The sequence below is a fragment of the Mastigoproctus giganteus genome, chromosome 9, assembly GCF_048544385.1.
Source record: "Mastigoproctus giganteus isolate SK-2022 chromosome 9, ASM4854438v1, whole genome shotgun sequence".
Classification (NCBI taxonomy): domain Eukaryota; kingdom Metazoa; phylum Arthropoda; class Arachnida; order Uropygi; family Thelyphonidae; genus Mastigoproctus; species Mastigoproctus giganteus.
This window is the reverse complement of record NC_143583.1, coordinates 65,888,343-65,907,844: the sequence shown is the minus strand read 5'-3', so window position 1 is coordinate 65,907,844 and position 19,502 is coordinate 65,888,343. Positions and strand designations below refer to the sequence as shown.

General features: G+C 37.1%; 1 protein-coding gene across 1 annotated transcript in view; it reads right to left on the bottom strand.

Annotated features, from left to right (window-relative positions):
- LOC150080322 (myogenic factor 5-like) overlaps positions 1–12,174 on the bottom strand; it is a 66,439-nt gene extending 54,265 nt beyond the window's left edge. The window contains exons 1-2 of the mRNA XM_090382153.1: positions 11,769–12,174; positions 5,611–6,626 (exon numbers count right to left, since the gene is read on the bottom strand). Of these exons, the coding sequence (XP_090238279.1) occupies positions 5,611–6,546 (936 nt within the window). The 5' untranslated portion in view covers positions 6,547–6,626; positions 11,769–12,174. The remainder of the gene's footprint in view (positions 1–5,610; positions 6,627–11,768) is intronic.
- Between the last annotated feature and the right edge of the window lie 7,328 nt (positions 12,175–19,502).

Genomic DNA, 19,502 nt, shown 5'->3' with positions numbered 1-19,502 from the left:
GCAACAGTTTCCTAGGATTTTGTGGGAGTTGTGCTTCCTTGATTTCGTCCGGAAAGGGTCCACTATCAGCTTCCCAAAACACTGTAAACATGATTTGCATGCGAAGTAATGATACAAAATTTCTTTGGAGGCGAAGATGATTTGTGTTTCTAAAATTTTGCTTTGTTATTTAGTTTCTGAAAAGCTTGAAATCTATTTTTCGTCGATGGCAATACAATAATAGTAAACTGATTTGCCACGTTATTAGGTATACCTACCCTTTTCGTGAAATGGAAAGTAACCAGATATTTATAATGGAAAGCAAATAAAAAAACTACATACTCTACTTGGGTTGTTTAGAATTTTCGTCAAGCAACAAAGGCCGGGAGGAGGTGTCAGTATCAGCAAAATTTGAAGTCATGGTCTGTTTGCTTATTTGCGAAATGAAAATCCGAATTTCTAGTAGTTAAAAACCCATAATCCATGCTCAAGGAATCGATGAACTCGACCGGAGTATGAAAATATCTTATAAACACTTCATCTGCCCTGATGGGAAGTGATTTCCAACTTCGGAAAGCTACGGGAATGGATTCCAGGCTTTTTCACGTAATGTGAGAAAAGCGGGATTGCTATTCACTGCGCTACCCCTACGAAGGCATAATTAAATGCAATCCAATACTGTATAACTTCTCAGTATTATTATTTCGTGATTATACGTTGTTCAATGTATATCATTCGCTCCAGGAACCTTGTCCATGCTGGAAAACAAACTACAGTCAGTCAATCTTTTGTTCCATTTTTTAAAACAAAGAAATAAAATAATACCTGGCTAATTTCTAACGGATCATAACAGCATCAGACCAATCATCATTATCAGAAAGATAATTTTTGATATGGAAACCTCACAGCGTTTAAGACCATATAATCACCCTCGTGAATAGCAAGTGGATATAATCACCGTCTTTCGACACAGCACAGGAAACGACTGAGTTCGAATCCTGTCAATAATGAGATGAATTTTTGTGGCCTTTTTTTGCACGACTTTGGATTGTATTTTTCTTTTCTTTTTTTTTTTTTTGTTTGACCCAAAAATGCGGGTTTTTTATCTTCAGCAAACCAAACGAAGTATATACGAAAATTACATATACAATGGCGGACAAAAAAACTGCATTACTTGTGAATTTTGCAAATAATGTTTTGCGCTGCATTGTGGGTTGCAGAAATGTTCGAAATGCATTTGCTAGATGGGATATATATCTCTGTGAATGAAATCCAACAAAAAGACTCCATCTGATATACCTAATTGCCATAAATATCTTCTCAATGGGTAAAATGGTAATTAATGGAAATATGAGAAATCATGACAAACAAACAAACATACATTTTATTGCATTTACGTGTGCAAATTGAAATGGCAAGTTAACGTAATAGTATTATGTACTGTAAATCAGCAAAATAAGCCCTCAATATTTTGTTGTTCCTCCTGAAGCTGCAATTACAAATCTGTTGGCAACGATCTGTTGGCTTCTTCTGAGCAATTTTAGACGACATTATGTACCAGAAATTTTCAATAGGGTTCAAATCTGACTGTTGCTGGGCCAGTCCAACATTGTAATTCCAGAATTTCTGAGGTATGACTGCACCTTAAGGGAGAAAAACGAAGGAAACTATTGGTGTAAGTATGTTTTAAGCCTTGTGAGATAAGAAGAAAACTCATCATTAAATCTAAATAGCATAAAACTTACCAATTTTGCTGTGTGGCAAGGTGCTGAGTCCTGTTGAAAAATGCAGTTTTGGACATCTGTGTGGTGATCCCTAATAACGGGTTCCAAAATAGCAGTGTAGGTTTCTGCATTCATCGTTCCGTTAATAAACTTAATTCACCCCACCCCTTTGCTTGTTATGCATCCCCAGACTATTTGACCGGCGGAGAACTGTACAGTCGGTGTTATGCAGTCAGGATGGGATGCCTCCGATTTTCATCTTCTGACATATCACTTTCCATCCGAGCCATGCAGGTTGAATTTCGATTCGTCAGAAAAGATGACAGTGTCCCATTGCTCTTTTGTCCATGAAACACGCATTTTAGCCCAAACAAGTTGCTTCTTCCTCATTTGTTGGGTCAACAAAGGCTTCTTCTTGAGCCGATAGGCATGCAGACCACATTCCGAAAGTCGTCTTTGGATACTTCGTGCACTTGTTTCAACACCATCTCAAAGTGCAGTTTTAGATTAGGAGCACTAGCATGGCAATTACGAAGGCATAGCTGTTTCAAATATCGATCTTGGGAGGGCGTAGTCACTCTCTTACGGCCTGATCCAGGTCTTCCCTTCACATCACCGGTTTTACGCTTTGATTTCAGCACCCGGGATTCTGTTGGCTAGTGGCAGCTTATTTAATCAGCAATAGCCCTTCCTGGGGCGGTGCAACAGCTACATTTTTTTTTTTTTTTCTTGGTGTCAATTGAACATATGGAGCCATGCCAACGTCCCCACAAAACAGGATACTAATGAAATGTATACCGTTACAACGGCATATTTATAGAAACGGCTGATGCAATACACTGCCATGCAGTGTATTGCATCAGCCGTTTTCCATTGCATCATTTTGCTTTCCATTCAAAGAAAGTGCATCATCCCTTAAAATTGTAATTGTCGTTCAAATAACGTAAATAACGTAAGTGATGACGTAATATTGCATCAGCCGTTACTTTCAGCTATATAAGCACTCTCTACAAGAGTTGCAGTCATTCCTTGCTTGTGTCAGGATGGCGAGTTACGTGCACTTGACGCCACGAAGAAAGAGTGCTATTGTTGCTTTACTTGAGGAAGGATGTACTTCCCGTCATATTGCTTATAGAGTGTCTTGTAATCAGTCGACAGTGAGTAGATTTCTTTCCAAACTCAAAAATACTGGTTCTGCTGATAGGAAAAAAGGAACCGGACGCAAACGAGTCTGTACGCCAAAACAGGATCGCATTTTGTAGCGCTTATGCCTTAAAAACCGTAAAGCTTCTTCGTCTAAGCTGAAAAAAGAATGGGAAGAACATACAGGAGTGGTAGCAAGTGCAGTAACAGTCAGAAGACGCCTCTTCAAAAATGGGCTTGTACCCCATCGTCCTAAGAAGAAGCTCCTCCTCACAGAAAAATTGAAAAAGGCCCGATTAATTTGGTGTAAGGAACATATAAAATGGACCCCCGAGTAGTGGAAGTCAGTTATTTTCTCGGCTGAGAAGAAATTCAATCTGCATGGCTCTGATGGGAGACAAACGATTCGCCGTAGACGTGGTGAAGAATACCATCCAGACTGGATGATGTCTACAGTGAAATTCCCTACCAGCCAAATGATATGGGGATGCATTTCGTATCACTTGCAGTTTATAAAAGGTTCCGTAAATGCCAATGGATACCTGGCTATACTGGAAGGCAAATTACTGCCAACCATTAGAGACCATTTCAACCTGCCAAGTAACTGCATCTTTCAGGACGCCTCTGTTCCTTGTCATCGGACGAAAAGTGTAAGTGGGCACTCTTGTAGTTACTTCATTTCTGCATTAGAGGTTCGACAGTGATGTGTTTACGGTGGAAAAATGGTTCGACAGTGATTTGTTACAGGTGGAAAAATGGTTGGAAGAACGGTTCATTACAACTGTTAGCTGGCCAGGAAACAGCCCGGACCTAAATCCTATAGAGAACTGTTGGCATTGTGTGGAATCTGCAGTTGCCAGAAAGAAACAAAAGACCCTTCGTGAACTTGAGGAAGCCATAATTGGTGTTTGGAACCACGAACTATCAGTTGATTATCTTCAGAAATTGATCTTGTCAATGCCTCGACGGTGTGCTGCTGTCATCAGGGCCAGAGGCGGTTCAACTAAATATTAGTTTGCACCTGGTCAACTTTTCATTTTGTTTTCCATTTAAAATGATGAACTGAAGCAAACTGAGGGCTTCTGATAACATTTCAGCCATAATTGTCGTCTTTACCAAAACTGTTGTATAAAGGTTGCAGATACTCATTTTGTAATGTTTTGAGAGCACCTGTCAAATATTACTTAGCTTTTAACTATTAACAAATATCTTTTGTTTCTACTTCTATTTGTGCTGCTAGTCATTAATGTAACATAACATCGCGAAAAAGGGTTAGAAATGTGAAATTCCCAGGTGATGCACTTTCTTTGAACATCAGTGCACCTTGCAATTACTGCCTGATGCAATAGAAGCGTTTTCTGACGCAATACCTTTGTTTTGCGACAAACAACATGACTATAATCAAACAATATCTTATACGTTTCACTATAAATGTTACTTTATTTTAAGGTGATGCATTTTTTTTGTCCGCCACTGTAGATTATACTGACGCCTTATAACCTAGTTGCATTAGCGCTTAACATACAAGACCTCGTGGGTAGCACATCAGGGGGAAAAGACCAGAGTTTGAATCCCGTCAATAACTCCAGGAATTTTTATGGGCCTTTTTCACAAAATCGCTGAGTTAGTCGGTCTCAGGCGAACCTTGCATGGTTTTTCTCCCGGAAACTCTGGGTTTTCATCCAGGATATAGCAAATGGACCACACAACACACGCAAATTACAGGAATATCATATAAGGCGCAATATAGCCTAAGATGCTGATGCGCCTAAAACCAGCCTAATATACACCTAACCTAACCATACAGCTCTAAGTAATATACTGCAAACATTATAGTAAGCAAAAATATTGTCTTAATAAAATAAAAAAAATTAGTGTGCATTGGTACTCTATCATTAATATTACATTTTTGTTGCTTTTATTTCCTCTGGTGGTTGTCCGTGTTTCAACAGCAGAGGACTTTTCTTCAAATGGAGGTTCCCATCAGAGCACATCACACCCTTATAGACCACAATTAAGTGACATACTGGAACAATCCCATAAACCTTGATGGAATTGATAGCTTTTCCACTGTGATGTTAATTACAGGAAACGAATCTTCGACCACATGATCACTTCCAGCCAAATCTGATTCATCAAGGAAGCTGCTACAAGAACTTCCTGAAAACATGAAGTTAGATTGCTCAAAGTATTATGACTAGTATTGAATTTTAACGGCTCGAGGAGTTCCTTGACTGTATTCGTCACTGATCTGCGCAACTTCGGTAACGCGTCTTATGAAGAATACAACTTGAACTGAATACCAATCTGTTACTTGTATTCTGTTCTCAATAAATTCCATTTTGTAAACTATCAGTTATCTTATTATCTCAATCTGTATACTATGTAAGATAAAAACTATTTTTGCGTAATTAATCATTTTATAATGTTTAAATTATTAAAATTTTTCCGAGAGTCAATTTTGCCTTTAGCTAATTGTGATGTTAATTTAAATGCGAAGAATTTCACTCGTTTAAAAATCCCGTTTAGAGAGAGAGATGGAGGGAGAGAGTTCAGATTTTTTGAAATTAGTCCAACGTAACTTGGGCAATGAGGTCTCTGTGTATATTAAGTGTTCAAGCATCTCATCCTCTGATAGAGGATGAGATGCTTGAATATTTGGCATTTATAAGGAATACTTGAAGTAATGGATTTGCAATTCTACTGCTTTTTGCCTGCATTGTTAACAGAAAGCGAAAGGATTCCACACATGCAATGTACTTACCGTGTAATCACTGCCGTTGCTTGCCGTGTCTGCATCTCTGCTGCTTCTAAGATCCCCGACACGATGCAAGGCTTTAGCTCCGTGCAGCAGTTCCTCCAGACTTTCTATGTATTCTATCGCATTTCGGAGTATCTCCACCTTCGGCAACCTTTGGTTGGGATTAGCACACGTCCGTCTCTTCAGTGTCTCGAAGGCTTCGTTTACTTTTCTCAGACGCCGTCTCTCGCGCAGCGTCGCTGCTTTCCGACGGTCAATTGTTACTGTCTTCCTTTTGCAAGCTTTACAGGCCCACAGTAAACAACGGCGTTGCGGCTGTCCCTGATACTGAGGGGCAAGGACATGAGGCACATGATCGGCGTCCTCCGATGTAGAAGGATCATTTCGTCTTTCGACCTCCATGGGCGGCATCGGAGCGTCTTTCCTGGAGAAATGGTTGGGCAGAGGGTCTTCCGGGACTGGACTACTGTGTGCCGAGGTCCTTGCCGACTCCGGATGAACCCCGTCGTCTGATGAACTCCGACGACGGAAGTCACACTTCGAGGGCTGCTGGGTCGGTAGACTTTTGATGTCCCTTCTCTTAAACCCGTCCGTAAACCTGTCTTTGTTGTAATGTCCACTCACGTGTCCGTCTTCGTACTTCGAGTGGTGTCGAAGGTCAGAAGCCACGGCACCGTTCATGTAGCTTTGCTCTGCCGAGCACCTGGGAAAGGGATAGTGAGGGAAGGTCACTTGTCTTCTGTACTGGAGTGCCGCTGCGTGTCTGTCCCATGTAGGGGAGCTTGGACTCTCGTGCGGGGATACAGAGGCGGGCGGTGTAGCGAACGGTGATGGTGCCGATTCTGTCAAAGAGTAGACAAATAGATGTGGCTGTTCTCCGCATCCTCGACTGTAGCACGGACTGCCTTCGTATCTGCAACTCCTCATTTCGGCTACCATGCTCGTACAAAAACGACTGATCTTGATCTTTAGCTCGTGAGAAAGGTGGTTAATGGACAGAGATATTTGTGGTAGCAAACCTACAAAAACATGATATAAATTAGACTTACAGAAAAGAATATTCATAATACAGTTATGAAAAACTGCAAACTACACCAATGTTTATTCATTCAATGTTTATTCATCTTTCCTTCCCCTCCCCTCCCCAAAGAGTTTTTCACAGAAATTCGTACTTCGTGCTATTGACACATAAAAATTTGGATTTTTGTGTGTCAGCACCTTTTGCAATTTTTCAATTATACCAGTTTTTCCTTTGATGGGTAGTAGTAGACACATTTAAGTTGTAGACAACACAATAAACGAAACGAAGCTTTACAGCTAATTCAACCACAGATATAAACAGCAGATTACAGGGAACCCTCGGTTAAAGTGGTACTACATAAAATGCATTTTTAAAGACTTTAAAAGAGCCAGAATAGAAACGTAAGTATTCTTGTTCAAGATACTGAATCTATTAAGTTGAGAGTTCCACAGGACAGAAAAATCTTTCACTCTGTGCACAGAATTCCAGATATCAAGAATCGTTATTACAGCGCTATAGACAAATTACACAACTGTAGAAACCAGCTTTTCAAAAACAGTTACGTCACTGGCCTTAAAAAAAAAGAAAAAAGTCCCATTTGAATTTCGCCACCTGATACTGTATTGCTAAACGAAAGCTTCAGTCTTCTCATTAGCTGAAAGCTAATTTACTTTTACTGTATTGTTAAAATATTTTAACTGGTTTAAAATAAACAAAATTAATCTGTAGACACCTCATATAGGTGATGCTATCTACCAGTTCCATGATTGGGTCGAATAATCAAAATCTGCCAGTTCCATGATTGGGCCGGATAATCGAGATATCAGATAATCCACGTTCAGATGATTAACCTTATATTCTATCAATTTTTTGTTCTCTTTTTATTTGTCTAATGTTTGTTTTCCTTTCCCCAATGCTGAATAAGATTACAGTGTGGTCATATAAGCCTTGATGGCGGTGGGGAGTGATATTTTGCTTAGTTCTCTTAGTTGAATCTAGTTCTACTTATAACTGTTTTCTTTACGGTTCATTTCTTTCTAGATTTACAGTACATATGAAGGAGGAGAGTCCTAGGACATATCTTACGGTTTTATTTTTTATTTCAAAACGTCGGTCATCTTGAAACAAAATGGCCGACAATAAATCATTATTGACGGTAATACTCCAATGGTATTTTTTATTAAATAAAATATCCCTTTTAGATAGATATAAATGACCGTGCTACTGTCTTAATTGCATTGATTAAAATAATAAATTTGAAATACAAACATAATACACAATTTTTAATTAATCAATTAAGGAATATATCGAATTTCCTTAAAATGCTGTACTACTTAGAGGTGTGATAAGTCTGAAATACCCATAGATAACATATTAAGATACTGTAGATAATATGAAAATCCTTCATTAAAAGTAAAACTCCTTCACTGTTGTCCTTGTAAATTGTTCGAAACTCTCCAAAGTTGTGTTTGATCCACGCGCTCTTCCGAAATGGATGAACTACGTTTAGCATGCGCATCTTAATCCAGGTCAAGATTCTAACACTGCCCGTTAAATGAGGTGCTATCAAAAAAGGCTTGGGATACGAAGGTGGCTATACCACTAATGGTTATCGGTGTTGCTGCTTCAGCTTTAAAAGACTATTATTGTGCAAGAGAAAACCTTACATTCAAAGGGCTCATGGGTTTAGATAATGCTCCCGGCCACCCTGTTAATATCGATGGTTGCTGCTAGAAAATTAAACGTTGTGTTCGCGCATAATGATTGCTATTTAAGAGATTTGTGTCGAATTATGTCCTCGCAGGTAGCACATTGGTTATGATCACCACATATTCACACACCACCGAGTGGAAAAGGTCCTGGTTCGAATCCTGTCAATGACACGAGGAACTTTTATGGATTTTTTCATGCCATGGCTGAATTAGATGGTCTCAGGAGAAGATAGCAAGAGTTTTTCTCCTGGAAACTCGAGTTTTAATTCCAGCAAAACATCAAACCGACCAAAGAATACAGGCAGTTTATGTATATAATGCACATAGCTGGATGAGGTGTTGTGTTGATCTTTTTTATAATAGATCAGATTACCAACTATTGTTATCGAGTCATATAAAAACTTTCATGTTGGATTGAACCTTAATATGGCAGTTTTTTGTTGTGTTGATCTTTTTTATAATAGATCAGATTACCAACCAGCAATTTTGGAATATCTGCTTCAGGTATAGGGATAAAATGAGAGGATACAGTATAACATGCATTTGCAACGCTCGTGGTTCGAACTCACTTGACTAATAAATGCAGTGATATTTTTTTATCATGTAAACTGCTCTGACTCAATTTGGCCGTCCAGGAGTGTAAACAAGAAATTTGCTTATCTTCAGTGTTATTGCAACATTGCAGCATCGCGCGCAGATATCGACTTGGACGAATGGTGTTTGGTCCAACACTTGGTTAAGCTGCACCAATCTCACAATGAAAAATTGCCATTAGACAATTTTTCATTCAGAGAAAAAGTCGTCTTTGGAAAAATTTCTAGAATCAAGGAAACGCTGAGGAAGATACCTGAGGGGAAAAAAAAGATACAGTACCTGTCACAAAAAAAAAAAAAAACAGCTGAAACAAGTTGATATTCATTTTACCCCCATGAAACTCGGAGAAATCTCAAATCCATCGCTTAAGAAACCAGTGAAAAATACGCTGGTTTACAATCAAAGTTTCCTAAGGTCTATGATTCCATCTTCTGGTAATGGAAGCATCATCTATAGCGCGACTATAACTCCTAATCGGGCTATAGACGATGTGATATCAGAAAATGGCGGGATGAAGTGAGGCTTCCTCTTCATAGCTTCCACCGTTCTGCTTTTCACTTATCTAAACTCACTTAGGCTACATTGTTACCATGAAATGTGAAGAATTTTTAGTATGTCTTCGACGTTAAAAAGATTTTTACTGGCGATGTTCCAAAAATTTTGAAACGAAAAACCGTCACGCGAAAAGCGTTACGGAAGTGACGTCGCCTTCAGCTTCCTGCAGAAGCGAATTATTGTAACTTGTATTGTTGCAATCAGACTTGTATGATGGCAACAATAATTTATGTTCTACTGGACCAAATTTAATGAAATTTTGCAGGAAGCTTCATCTCAGCTCTATACTAGAGGAAAAACTTTCAAACCTCTGAAAACTACAGTAGTTTTTCTAGGATAGTGGAAAATATGAACGTGTGATCAAAGAAATTTTTGCACGTAATAAGCGAAATAATGTGGACGTATAGCATATCGTTGGAAAGCTAAGGAATTTAGAAACAGAAATATTAAGGTTTTAATATTTTTTTACAATTAAACTCTGAGGCTGGAAAAGAGCTCTGCACATTTTTGAAAACATTCTTCAACTTGGACATGCCATCAGATCTTTCGATAAATACTACACGTAATGGAACAACTATAGATGGTGTATTTAGTCGTGAACTCTTCAATGTAAATCCTACTTTAGTCATCACAGACCAATACTTTCAGTAACAGATATGTAATTATTATTAATAAAATAAAAACATTGTTATATTATCATCCATGAATTTTATTAATATCTGAAAATTAAAACGTTTTTAACACCTGCCGATGACTCTTAAATGTAAAACACTTTAAATATGCTAGAGGCAGGACATATTATGTACCTGCTACAGAACTTTTTATTATTATTATATATTATTTTACTGAAAATACGTATTTCTTACAATTTATATCCGCATTTAATTTAGTACTTCTTTACTAAATAATAAAATATAATAAAATTTAATAAAATAAAGTATTATTTTACTAAATTGTATTATATTTTTCATTTGTTAATGGCTTTCTGTAGCATGTTTGCATGCATGGTCCGCAGTCTCCAAGAGATCCGTGAATAAGTCCCCGAGGAGGTGGGCTTTCTGCTGTTTATGTGCCCTACAAAGAGTTACACACACAGAAAAAAAACACACACACACACACACAAGGTATAGTCTTATCCATCAGATTGATTGCTAGAAACCTTTTTCCCTTCTGGCATTTCTGGAAGCCAAGATATTAGTGATTGTGTTTCGAGAGGATTGTACAATGAAAGACAAGCGAAGAGAGTTTTAAAGTTTTTTTTTTTTTTAATCTGTATATTTGGAAACGTGATGGTTTATTATAAATGCTTTTGTTTGTCGATCACAATATTTTATTGTGATCGATATTGTGATTTATTGTGAGAGCAATAAAACAAAATGATATTTTATTTTGGGGATCCGTTGGTAAAGCTTGGTGCCAAAGGGAATCCGCCGATAAAGCCACGAACCAAAAGGAGTCCAGGACCGAAAATGTTTGCTCGACACTGCCCTAGCAGTGTCTTAAACGTGCCTGAAATATCTGACCCTTAAACGTTGCATTTTCCAGATAATAATCATTGTCAACCTTATAATTGTCACAAAAACAAATCCAATTTTAAGACGGGAGACAAAAAAGATTTCTGGAGGAAAAGTTTGAGAACAACTGTGATTTCAATGGAATTTTGGGGTTTTGATTTGGACTCATTCCACAACTAAATCTAGTTGAGGTTGATACTATAGTTGAGCGTTGTTTAGTCAATTTTATTACCAATTTTTAAAAGCCACATAATTCCCTGCTTGGCATTTAATTCATACAATAACAAAGATCTACTTATTTTAGTATAAATTTAAACTTAAGCTACCACCTGGAATCTTCTCAGACTGGCGTTTTAGACGATCGCAAATGTTTAGCCAAGTTAGCGCTGACTTGAAGTGTGACAGACTTCAGATGAGATGATACTGTCGATACAGCAGCAAGGGTAATAACATCGTACTTCGGTTAAGTAGCAATAAGAGTACTCAATGGTGTGAGCTGTTTGTTTAAAGTTCAAGTATCAAAGCGATTTATTATGCTGTTGGAGAATGCTCCTTATGAGAGATACCAAAATAATACAACAAAAGTTCTCTGACCATACAACGTAGGTATATCTGTTTATTTGAAATTCATGGATAATTCGAAGGTACAGAGTTAATTTTTATATTATATATGATTGAGATGAAGATTACGTCGAATTTTATTGACAATTTAATAAGTACTACAAAAAAGTTTATAAAATGTGTTCAATTCGAAATATCACTCACCTCTTTGATTTTTGCCAATGAGATGTGGGCAGTGGAAGGAAATTTGAAAAGTCGAATTCAATCCATATTCTCAAGTTCTGTGCGATTTCGGTTAGCAGAAGAGCATAACGTCCAATTCGCCCAGGATTTCATCTTCGCTTGGGAACATGAGGGCACACTTACAGACATCGAAGACTTGCATGAATGATAAATTAACGAACTACACAAAAAAGTCGCCACCATCCAAAAGTTCCAAGTTGGTCTCTGAAGTCGGTACCGTCCCGTAGCATGTACGGTTACGGAGATGTGGAACAGAGCGAGTAACGGAGGGGGGGACAAGGGGAAGACGAGAGGGGGATAAAGAAGAAAATGTCTCCTCGTGTGCCGCTTTGGGCGTCGCAAGAAGTGATGGGGAAAGGGGAGTGGACTAGATCCTTTTGGCAGATACAGGGACGCTTGATCGTATTTATTCTTGCCACTGACTAAACGGCGCATGCGTCGAGGAAGCTGAGAAAACGAGAACTATTACAGAGATTGAGTTTCAACTAAAAGCTCTCCCAAGTTGTTCCTGCGTCAGGGCGCTGACCACGTGGTTGCCCCAGTCCCCTCTAATTACCGTCATCAGCTGACGACAGTGCGATCTGGCTGCCGTAATTTATTGTTGGAAAACTCTGGCGAGAGAGAAACAGGGAATTTTACTTTGCACAGAAAGTAGCGAAACTTTTTATGGCCGCTTCTTGGGTGAGATCTGTTGGAAGATGACTCTTCAACTCGATTTACGCGTTCTGGGACAAAACTCTCGGATGCGGTTCTCTTTATGTCACATTTGGTGGTTCGGGAGTTTGTTAAGCTGTCTGTACATGACATCCAACAGTGGGTGGGAGGGTAATGCACGTCTAATTAATGGCAGGAAATGGACGAAAAAGAGAAATTCCAGTCTGCGACTCCGCATCTTATTATGTAACGCGTAAGGTTAATTAGCAGTCACGTGACTTGCTCCAAGAACTGGCTATCTTCAGTAACCCTTTACTCCCTAAATTATGACGCCATACGGATTAAGATAAGCATTTAAGAGCGGACTTCAGTAATGATGTTAAATGATAGGCTTTGTTTTGTTTTGGTACTGGTTATTAACGAAATTGCAGTTTATATTCATTATTATCGGCTGAGTGTGGCGATATATCCTAATTTTTAATGAAAATATTGATACCAATCACATTGTCACCAATTGGTACAGTTGCAAATATTTTATCAAAATAAATAAATGCAAGAAGTCTGAAGGCTGGTGATTTTCATTTTAGTTAAATAAATTTGAAATTTTCTAGCGAAGTCTATATAAGCCATCAATGGATCATAAAAGGATCCCTTTGTTTTTTTATTTTCATAAATTTAAACAAAATCAACATTTGTAATATGCTGCAATGGTTTCGAGAACGATGTTTGCCCTCCGAATTAAAAAAAAAAAATTAAGGGTTAAGTGCGAATAAAAATTAAAGGGGTCAAGTTCAATAGTCGAATGCAACAGTTTAAAATCATCGAAAAAATGATGTCATATTTAACCACCGGAGTCTACATTTTCACATAAAAAAAAAAACAAAAAAAAACCCTTAACTTACTACGCATGCGCCAAGTTTCCTTACTTTGAATGAGATCGTATTTTGGCGGGAAAAGTGAACTTCTTTTCTTTTTCTTTTTTTTTTTTTTAAGCTAGCAAGCAAGGTCACAAGAAGCTTCTGACCTGTCATGTATATTGCAGCTGGTATTCAGCATGTGGCGAAGGTCTAGTTCTCACGCCTCCCTCACGTGCCAATGAGATCACTGACGAAGGGGGGAAAAGGTGGGACGCAACTACATCATTTGGTTGGAGGGGAAAGAGCGATGGAATGAAATGTAAAAACGTTACCCACCGCCCACCTTCGTAGCTCTGTGTCATATGCAACTGTAGTGTCCCATTGCAGGATGGAGAATTCACCACGCTTCTACATTCTCTCGTTGGTACTAACAAAACACTTCCAGAAAATCTGGACGTGTTGAAATAATGATGAAATAATTATCTTTAATATTGTTATAATCTTTAACCTTGACTGTTCATATCAGAAAAGACTACGCTTTTAAAGTGTCAGCATGTGCTATGCATCTTTGACATTGACTTGCCGAACGCTACGACATTTTCGAGTAATTTTGAAGTATTCTACGACATTACTTCTAGCTGAAGAGTGGGTATATTTTTATTAAACTGCAATTTTTTTAAAAAATAATATACAAATAAATAGCCTTTTACTTTTCTTTGATTTATCGAAGTCAAAACAGACAGAAAAAAGTCGAAAGAAAAATCTCTCATAATGGCTTTTCGCAAACATGAAAGCCAGCCACAGAAGTAAGTTAAAGCAACTAATGGAAACGGATGCTATCGAACTGTATTTACACTACCTGAGTGTGTAACAGCACCCGATCGATACAGTGACAACTGTTGCAATTCCCTTCAGCATCTTTAAAGATATAATTATCATCATTTAGCCAATGCGCTCTGCTTACAAACATGTCATTATTTGGATCTTTCGCTGAGCCACAGTCCAATATCTCTTTCTCTCTTTCTCAGCCTTTTCCGATGTTTCAATGTCCTTGATCTTTGCAGTTTCGAAAAGGCTCATGCCAATTCGGAAATGACGAAGGAAAGACAGGGATCTACCTTTTTAATGAAAGGAGAAATGGCGATCGAAGGCTTCACTGTTCTCAGGCTATAGTTGAGTTAATATAGTCTAGATTGCTCTTCTCATTTGTTCAAAAAGACTGGGAACCCATAGATTTTTAAGGCAGGTGATATATCAAAGAAGATGGTTTCAAGACTTCTATTTCGGAATAAGTACTGAGCTTTCCTCTGACCTCAAGGCATTAATCTCCTATCACAGTCTACTAATACGCTGGAATTCTGATATGCTAGTAGTCATATTTGGACATCGCGATAAAAAGCATCAGCTGGTTTGAGGGTTACTCTCTCTCTCTCTCTCTCTCTCTCTCTCTTGTTTCAAATCTATGCCCGCGAAGTTTCCTTTTCATTATTCGAACAAGAAGAAAAAAGTTACACTGGGAAAGATCCAAGGCTGCAGCCACTATGGAACACATTCGATTGAGGTTGTGACAGAAGCCAGAACACATATCTCTGTGGATACGCGAATTCATGGACATACACGCTCGAGAGACGTATAAATGTCCTTTTTAAATGGAATGCATACTCCAGGCCCTCCATTTAAACGGCTGTCGGACTTCTTTAAACTTTTTAGACCAATGAAGAACAATTATATGAGGGAATATCTGATCTCCATAAGTCTCTTATAATATCCAGCAAGCTTCCATCACAGTTGTATTCAGATGTGTGCCGAACTTCGAAGTTGCATGTTATTCTGTTGCCATAGTGATTTATGATCATAACGAATTTGGGAGTGGCTTGAAAACAAATCTTTCTCGTGGACAAGGAAAAAAAAAATTGATACTTGGTGAAATGGATGATGACTATCGACATAAATGTTGGCGGTAAGTTTTCAGAAAGAACCGTTTTATCATTAAAATATTTGTTTGTGTAAAAATCAATCCAAGTACTTCTTGAATCGATTTTTACCCCTTTTCTCGTAAGCTGTATACTGCAAAATCGGCATTAAGAAAACTATATCAACGATGAAGGTCAAGTAGAATGTTACCATAGTGATTTATAGAAGGCCTATATTGCTGTGCAGTGGGGTATATAAAATTCTATGGGCTCAGGTGCAAAAGATAATCATGTGCTGCCAAATCGTTTATATATATATATATATATATATATATGAACTGTACTGAATTATTTTTTAATATTATTGGTTAATTTTAATTGTGAGTTCTTATAGTTACATTTGACATTTGTTTGCAGTTTGTTTATTATACAAATACTATACAAACAATTTATTATACAGACTATACAAACTTCAAACTTGTCTGATAAAGACAAAAATCTGCATTCCTGGCATTAATCTTCCAAAATATGAAGCTTTCAGAACGAATTTCCTCAATGCCACATTAAAAATAAGTAGCACTTCCCACATTATATTAAGTGATCCCTTCCAACGAGAAGGGATCACTTAATATCCCTTCCACATGTCTTCTGTTCGATGATTAATAGCACCTAAATTAGGGAAGGGTTGTGCAAATTCTGACCGCCATGAAGACAAAAGATGTTTTAGATTCATCCGCTTGACCATAACACTAAAATTCTTCCTCTCCACGGTGTATTCAGTATATTATATATACTGTGTAAAGAAGAAAATGAATAAAGGTAGAAAAGAAGTAACAAAATAAGAAAGTAAGCTAATGCAGTCTAAGGCTATTACTAAATCTTAGCAATGCACGGATGATAAAAAATAAAAATAAATAAGAGAGAGAAAGAGAGATAAAAGAGAAATTGGAAGGAAAAGGAGAGAGAAAAAAAATTGAGGTAAGAATTAAAGAGAGAGAGAGAGATAAAGGGTGACGAAAAAAATAATCATGAAAGGATGTTGTACAGCTCACAACCCCGGCGTCTTCATCAGGCATCAACCTCCGGAATTGCAAGAAATAACAGCAACAACGTGTCTCTATTTCTGCTGTAAAATTCATGCCAAAAGGGTAAAATGAGCTATAAATATTTAAAATAATAAATTTTAGATAAAAATTGATTTATAAACTAAAATAGTAGCCGATAGAAAGGGTACGAAATTTATATGACTTAAATTTTGACAGTTGACACAATAGTGACGATTATAGATCTAAAAAAATACATAATAATTAAAAATGTATATATAGTTTAAGCATATGAAAGATATATATATTTATAAAGATGAAAACAGAACTCAAATTATGTTAAGGTATAGGTTTAAATTTATAAAGTGTAAAAGAAGAAGAACTAACCTTATAATGTCATAAAACGCACGAAAGATAAATAAAAAGAAATATATTTTTTATATATTATGAATATATATATGCATAGTGTGTGTGTGTAACACACACACACACACACACACACACTACCCTAGCAAATTACGAATATCATCTGAATGGTTCCTAATAAAAGAATTCAAAGAGATGCAGTCAAAACATGAACAAATTTAAAAGTGTGCCAGAAATACGTAGCAGAAAAATCATAAATAAGAAGAATGAGTTGCGGCAAGGTGCTTAAAATGTTTCAAAGAGGTTTTAATCGTTCTCAAGGAGGGGGGTAGTGCAGCTTAAATTGTTTACATTTTTTTCTTCCGCCAGCTGTGGTTTTTCATCCAGCAGAAGATACAAACTGACCTAATTTTAAGTGAAATGAATTATTCAAGTATAGGAACATCTTTAGAATATTTTTTTAACTCGTAGTTGTTTACTTTCATTTTAATACCTATTCTTATATTTTCAGTTTAACGGTTTATAATGGGTAACTTTAAGTTTGAACTCCTCAAAAAAACAAAAAAACAAAAACAAAAGTAGGTTAAAATCAACATGCAACACAAACTGAATGTATAAAAAAGAAAGAAATAAAAAGTTTCAAGAAACTCTCGCCAGCTCTACAAAGCTACCTGGAGGACAGCCAGCTGGACAGCTCTGATTTAGGACATTAATCAAAGTTTGCTTCATACAGCGTTTGACATCTCTCATCTCTGTGAGTGAAATCAGAACTTGGTTGTCTGGTATTGCAACGATGGGTGTTACTTCTTTTTTTTTCTTTTTTTTCTTTTATGAGAACCCCAAGCAAAAGAGGTATTTGAACTTACAGTACTTAGTACCGTGCATGGGCTGAAGGTTGAGAATATGAACGAAGATACTTGTTGACATTATACTTCAGCTTCTGTAGATTGTAATTTTCAGGAAATACGCATGAAGGGTGGTTGGTCCAAAAAACGGAAGTTGAAGGAATAAATGAGGAAGAAGAAACGTTGGCCCTGCGAGTTTGAAGTTGGACAGTAAAAGGATGTTGACTGGTTGTGGCACGTGTTTGGACTGCTTTGGAAGAGAAAATGGGAATTGTAAAAGTCAATTCAGAAGAACAGTGCCCATGGAAGTATCTATAGAAAGGGTATTCAGCAGAAACAGAACGTCTATGAGACAGAGAGTGAAAATACTCTGAGATGAGTCATTACTTAACTTAACTGCCTCTTTTGAGTGGAATCTAGAAGCATGAGAGAGGTTTTGGTGGCACTGCAGCAGATCTGGGAACAATATTCAATGGTAGGGCGATTTGCGATTTAAGTTGCAAGGGCAGCTGTACAGATTCATGTTTTATTTCCGATAGACAGACACATCCCTCTGAATTATCAAAATTAATTTTAATCATTAATTAAAGGATTATACAAATCTGCGAATGCAGAGAAAAAACGAAATGTAATTACATATGAATTTACTAACAGATCAACAAAGTTCAAAAATAAACAAATATATATATATATATATTTTTTTAATTTTATTATAAACAAAAGTTCAAATGACAGGTGTGACTCGATATATAGGTGGATCTACAGTTAAGGCGCTATTTTAAATATTTAGATGCGACGCTGTTAAATTAAAAAAAATACTTTCTTTTTCCTCTCAAAAGCCATTTATTGCCGATTTAATTTTGTAATCATCAGATTTCAATTAAGCTTCTGCGTTTTCAGCATGTCTTTAATCTTTCGACATTTCGCGCTGAACGCCTGAGAATCTCGTTTGGAAAATCAGCAAAAACATTGCTGAAAGAAGTTTAATTCGTGAAGATTGGTTTAAGCCTTATAATTAGATTGATTTACGCTTTTTTTTCATGCCCACACCGAAAAAGAAAAATTCTTGGAATGAAACTACTCTACCGCTCCTTTCGTTCGTTACATCTGTATAAAAGTTGGACCAGACCTTCGATCGAGAAGTGAAAGGGCAACTTCTTGCATAATATCGTTTTATTTGTGGTTTTCCAATGCTATATTTTTGGAAAAACAAGATTTGAAATTCTTAGATATCTATGACTGATATTTCGGAGAACGTAAAGTTTAACGAGTTTGTGTGAGATCATTTTGACGCAACAATAAATAAGTTTATTAAAACTGCATTTTTGAGCAGTTCTTTAATTCTTGGCTCGTTTTCAAAGCGACACATGTTGGACTTATTACAATTTCTGCATATAATTTGATATACTTCGTAATTGATATGGATCTACGCTAAGTGTCCAATGAATATGACCACCAATGGTATAAGTAGTAAATGGGCTGCAAGAGCGGAATGAAAATCGATCTGTGTGCCAGGATGTCAATATTCGAGAGTCCAGGCTAGTATAATATGTGATTTGTATGAAATATGGGCATGCAGTGCAATTTGGTAGATTTTCAAAGAGGAATGATGATTGTTGGTGCATGGACAGTAGGAAACTCCATCTTGAACGTATCGCATTTACTTCCAAGTTGATGATGGTCATGCAGTGGTCTGAGGGGAAAAATTACTTTTGGATTTAGCATCCATACTAAAATGATGCCCACACGTTATTAGGTGGTGGTGGTCGTCGTAATTTTCTAAACGGCGAACGTATTTAGTTGTGCTTTATTCCGACTCAAATTTTTGGTTTCAGTTGTTTAATTATGTCCGGAGTGTGTTGCATTTCAAACGCATTCGATTTTTTTTAGTAAATTAATTGATTTTTTTCCCTGTGATTAATAGAAGTGAAAGTTACTCCTTGCCCATTAATTGCGGAGATTGTTACTTTATAGAACACTTAATGAAACTATAGTTTTACATTTTCTACACTTACCT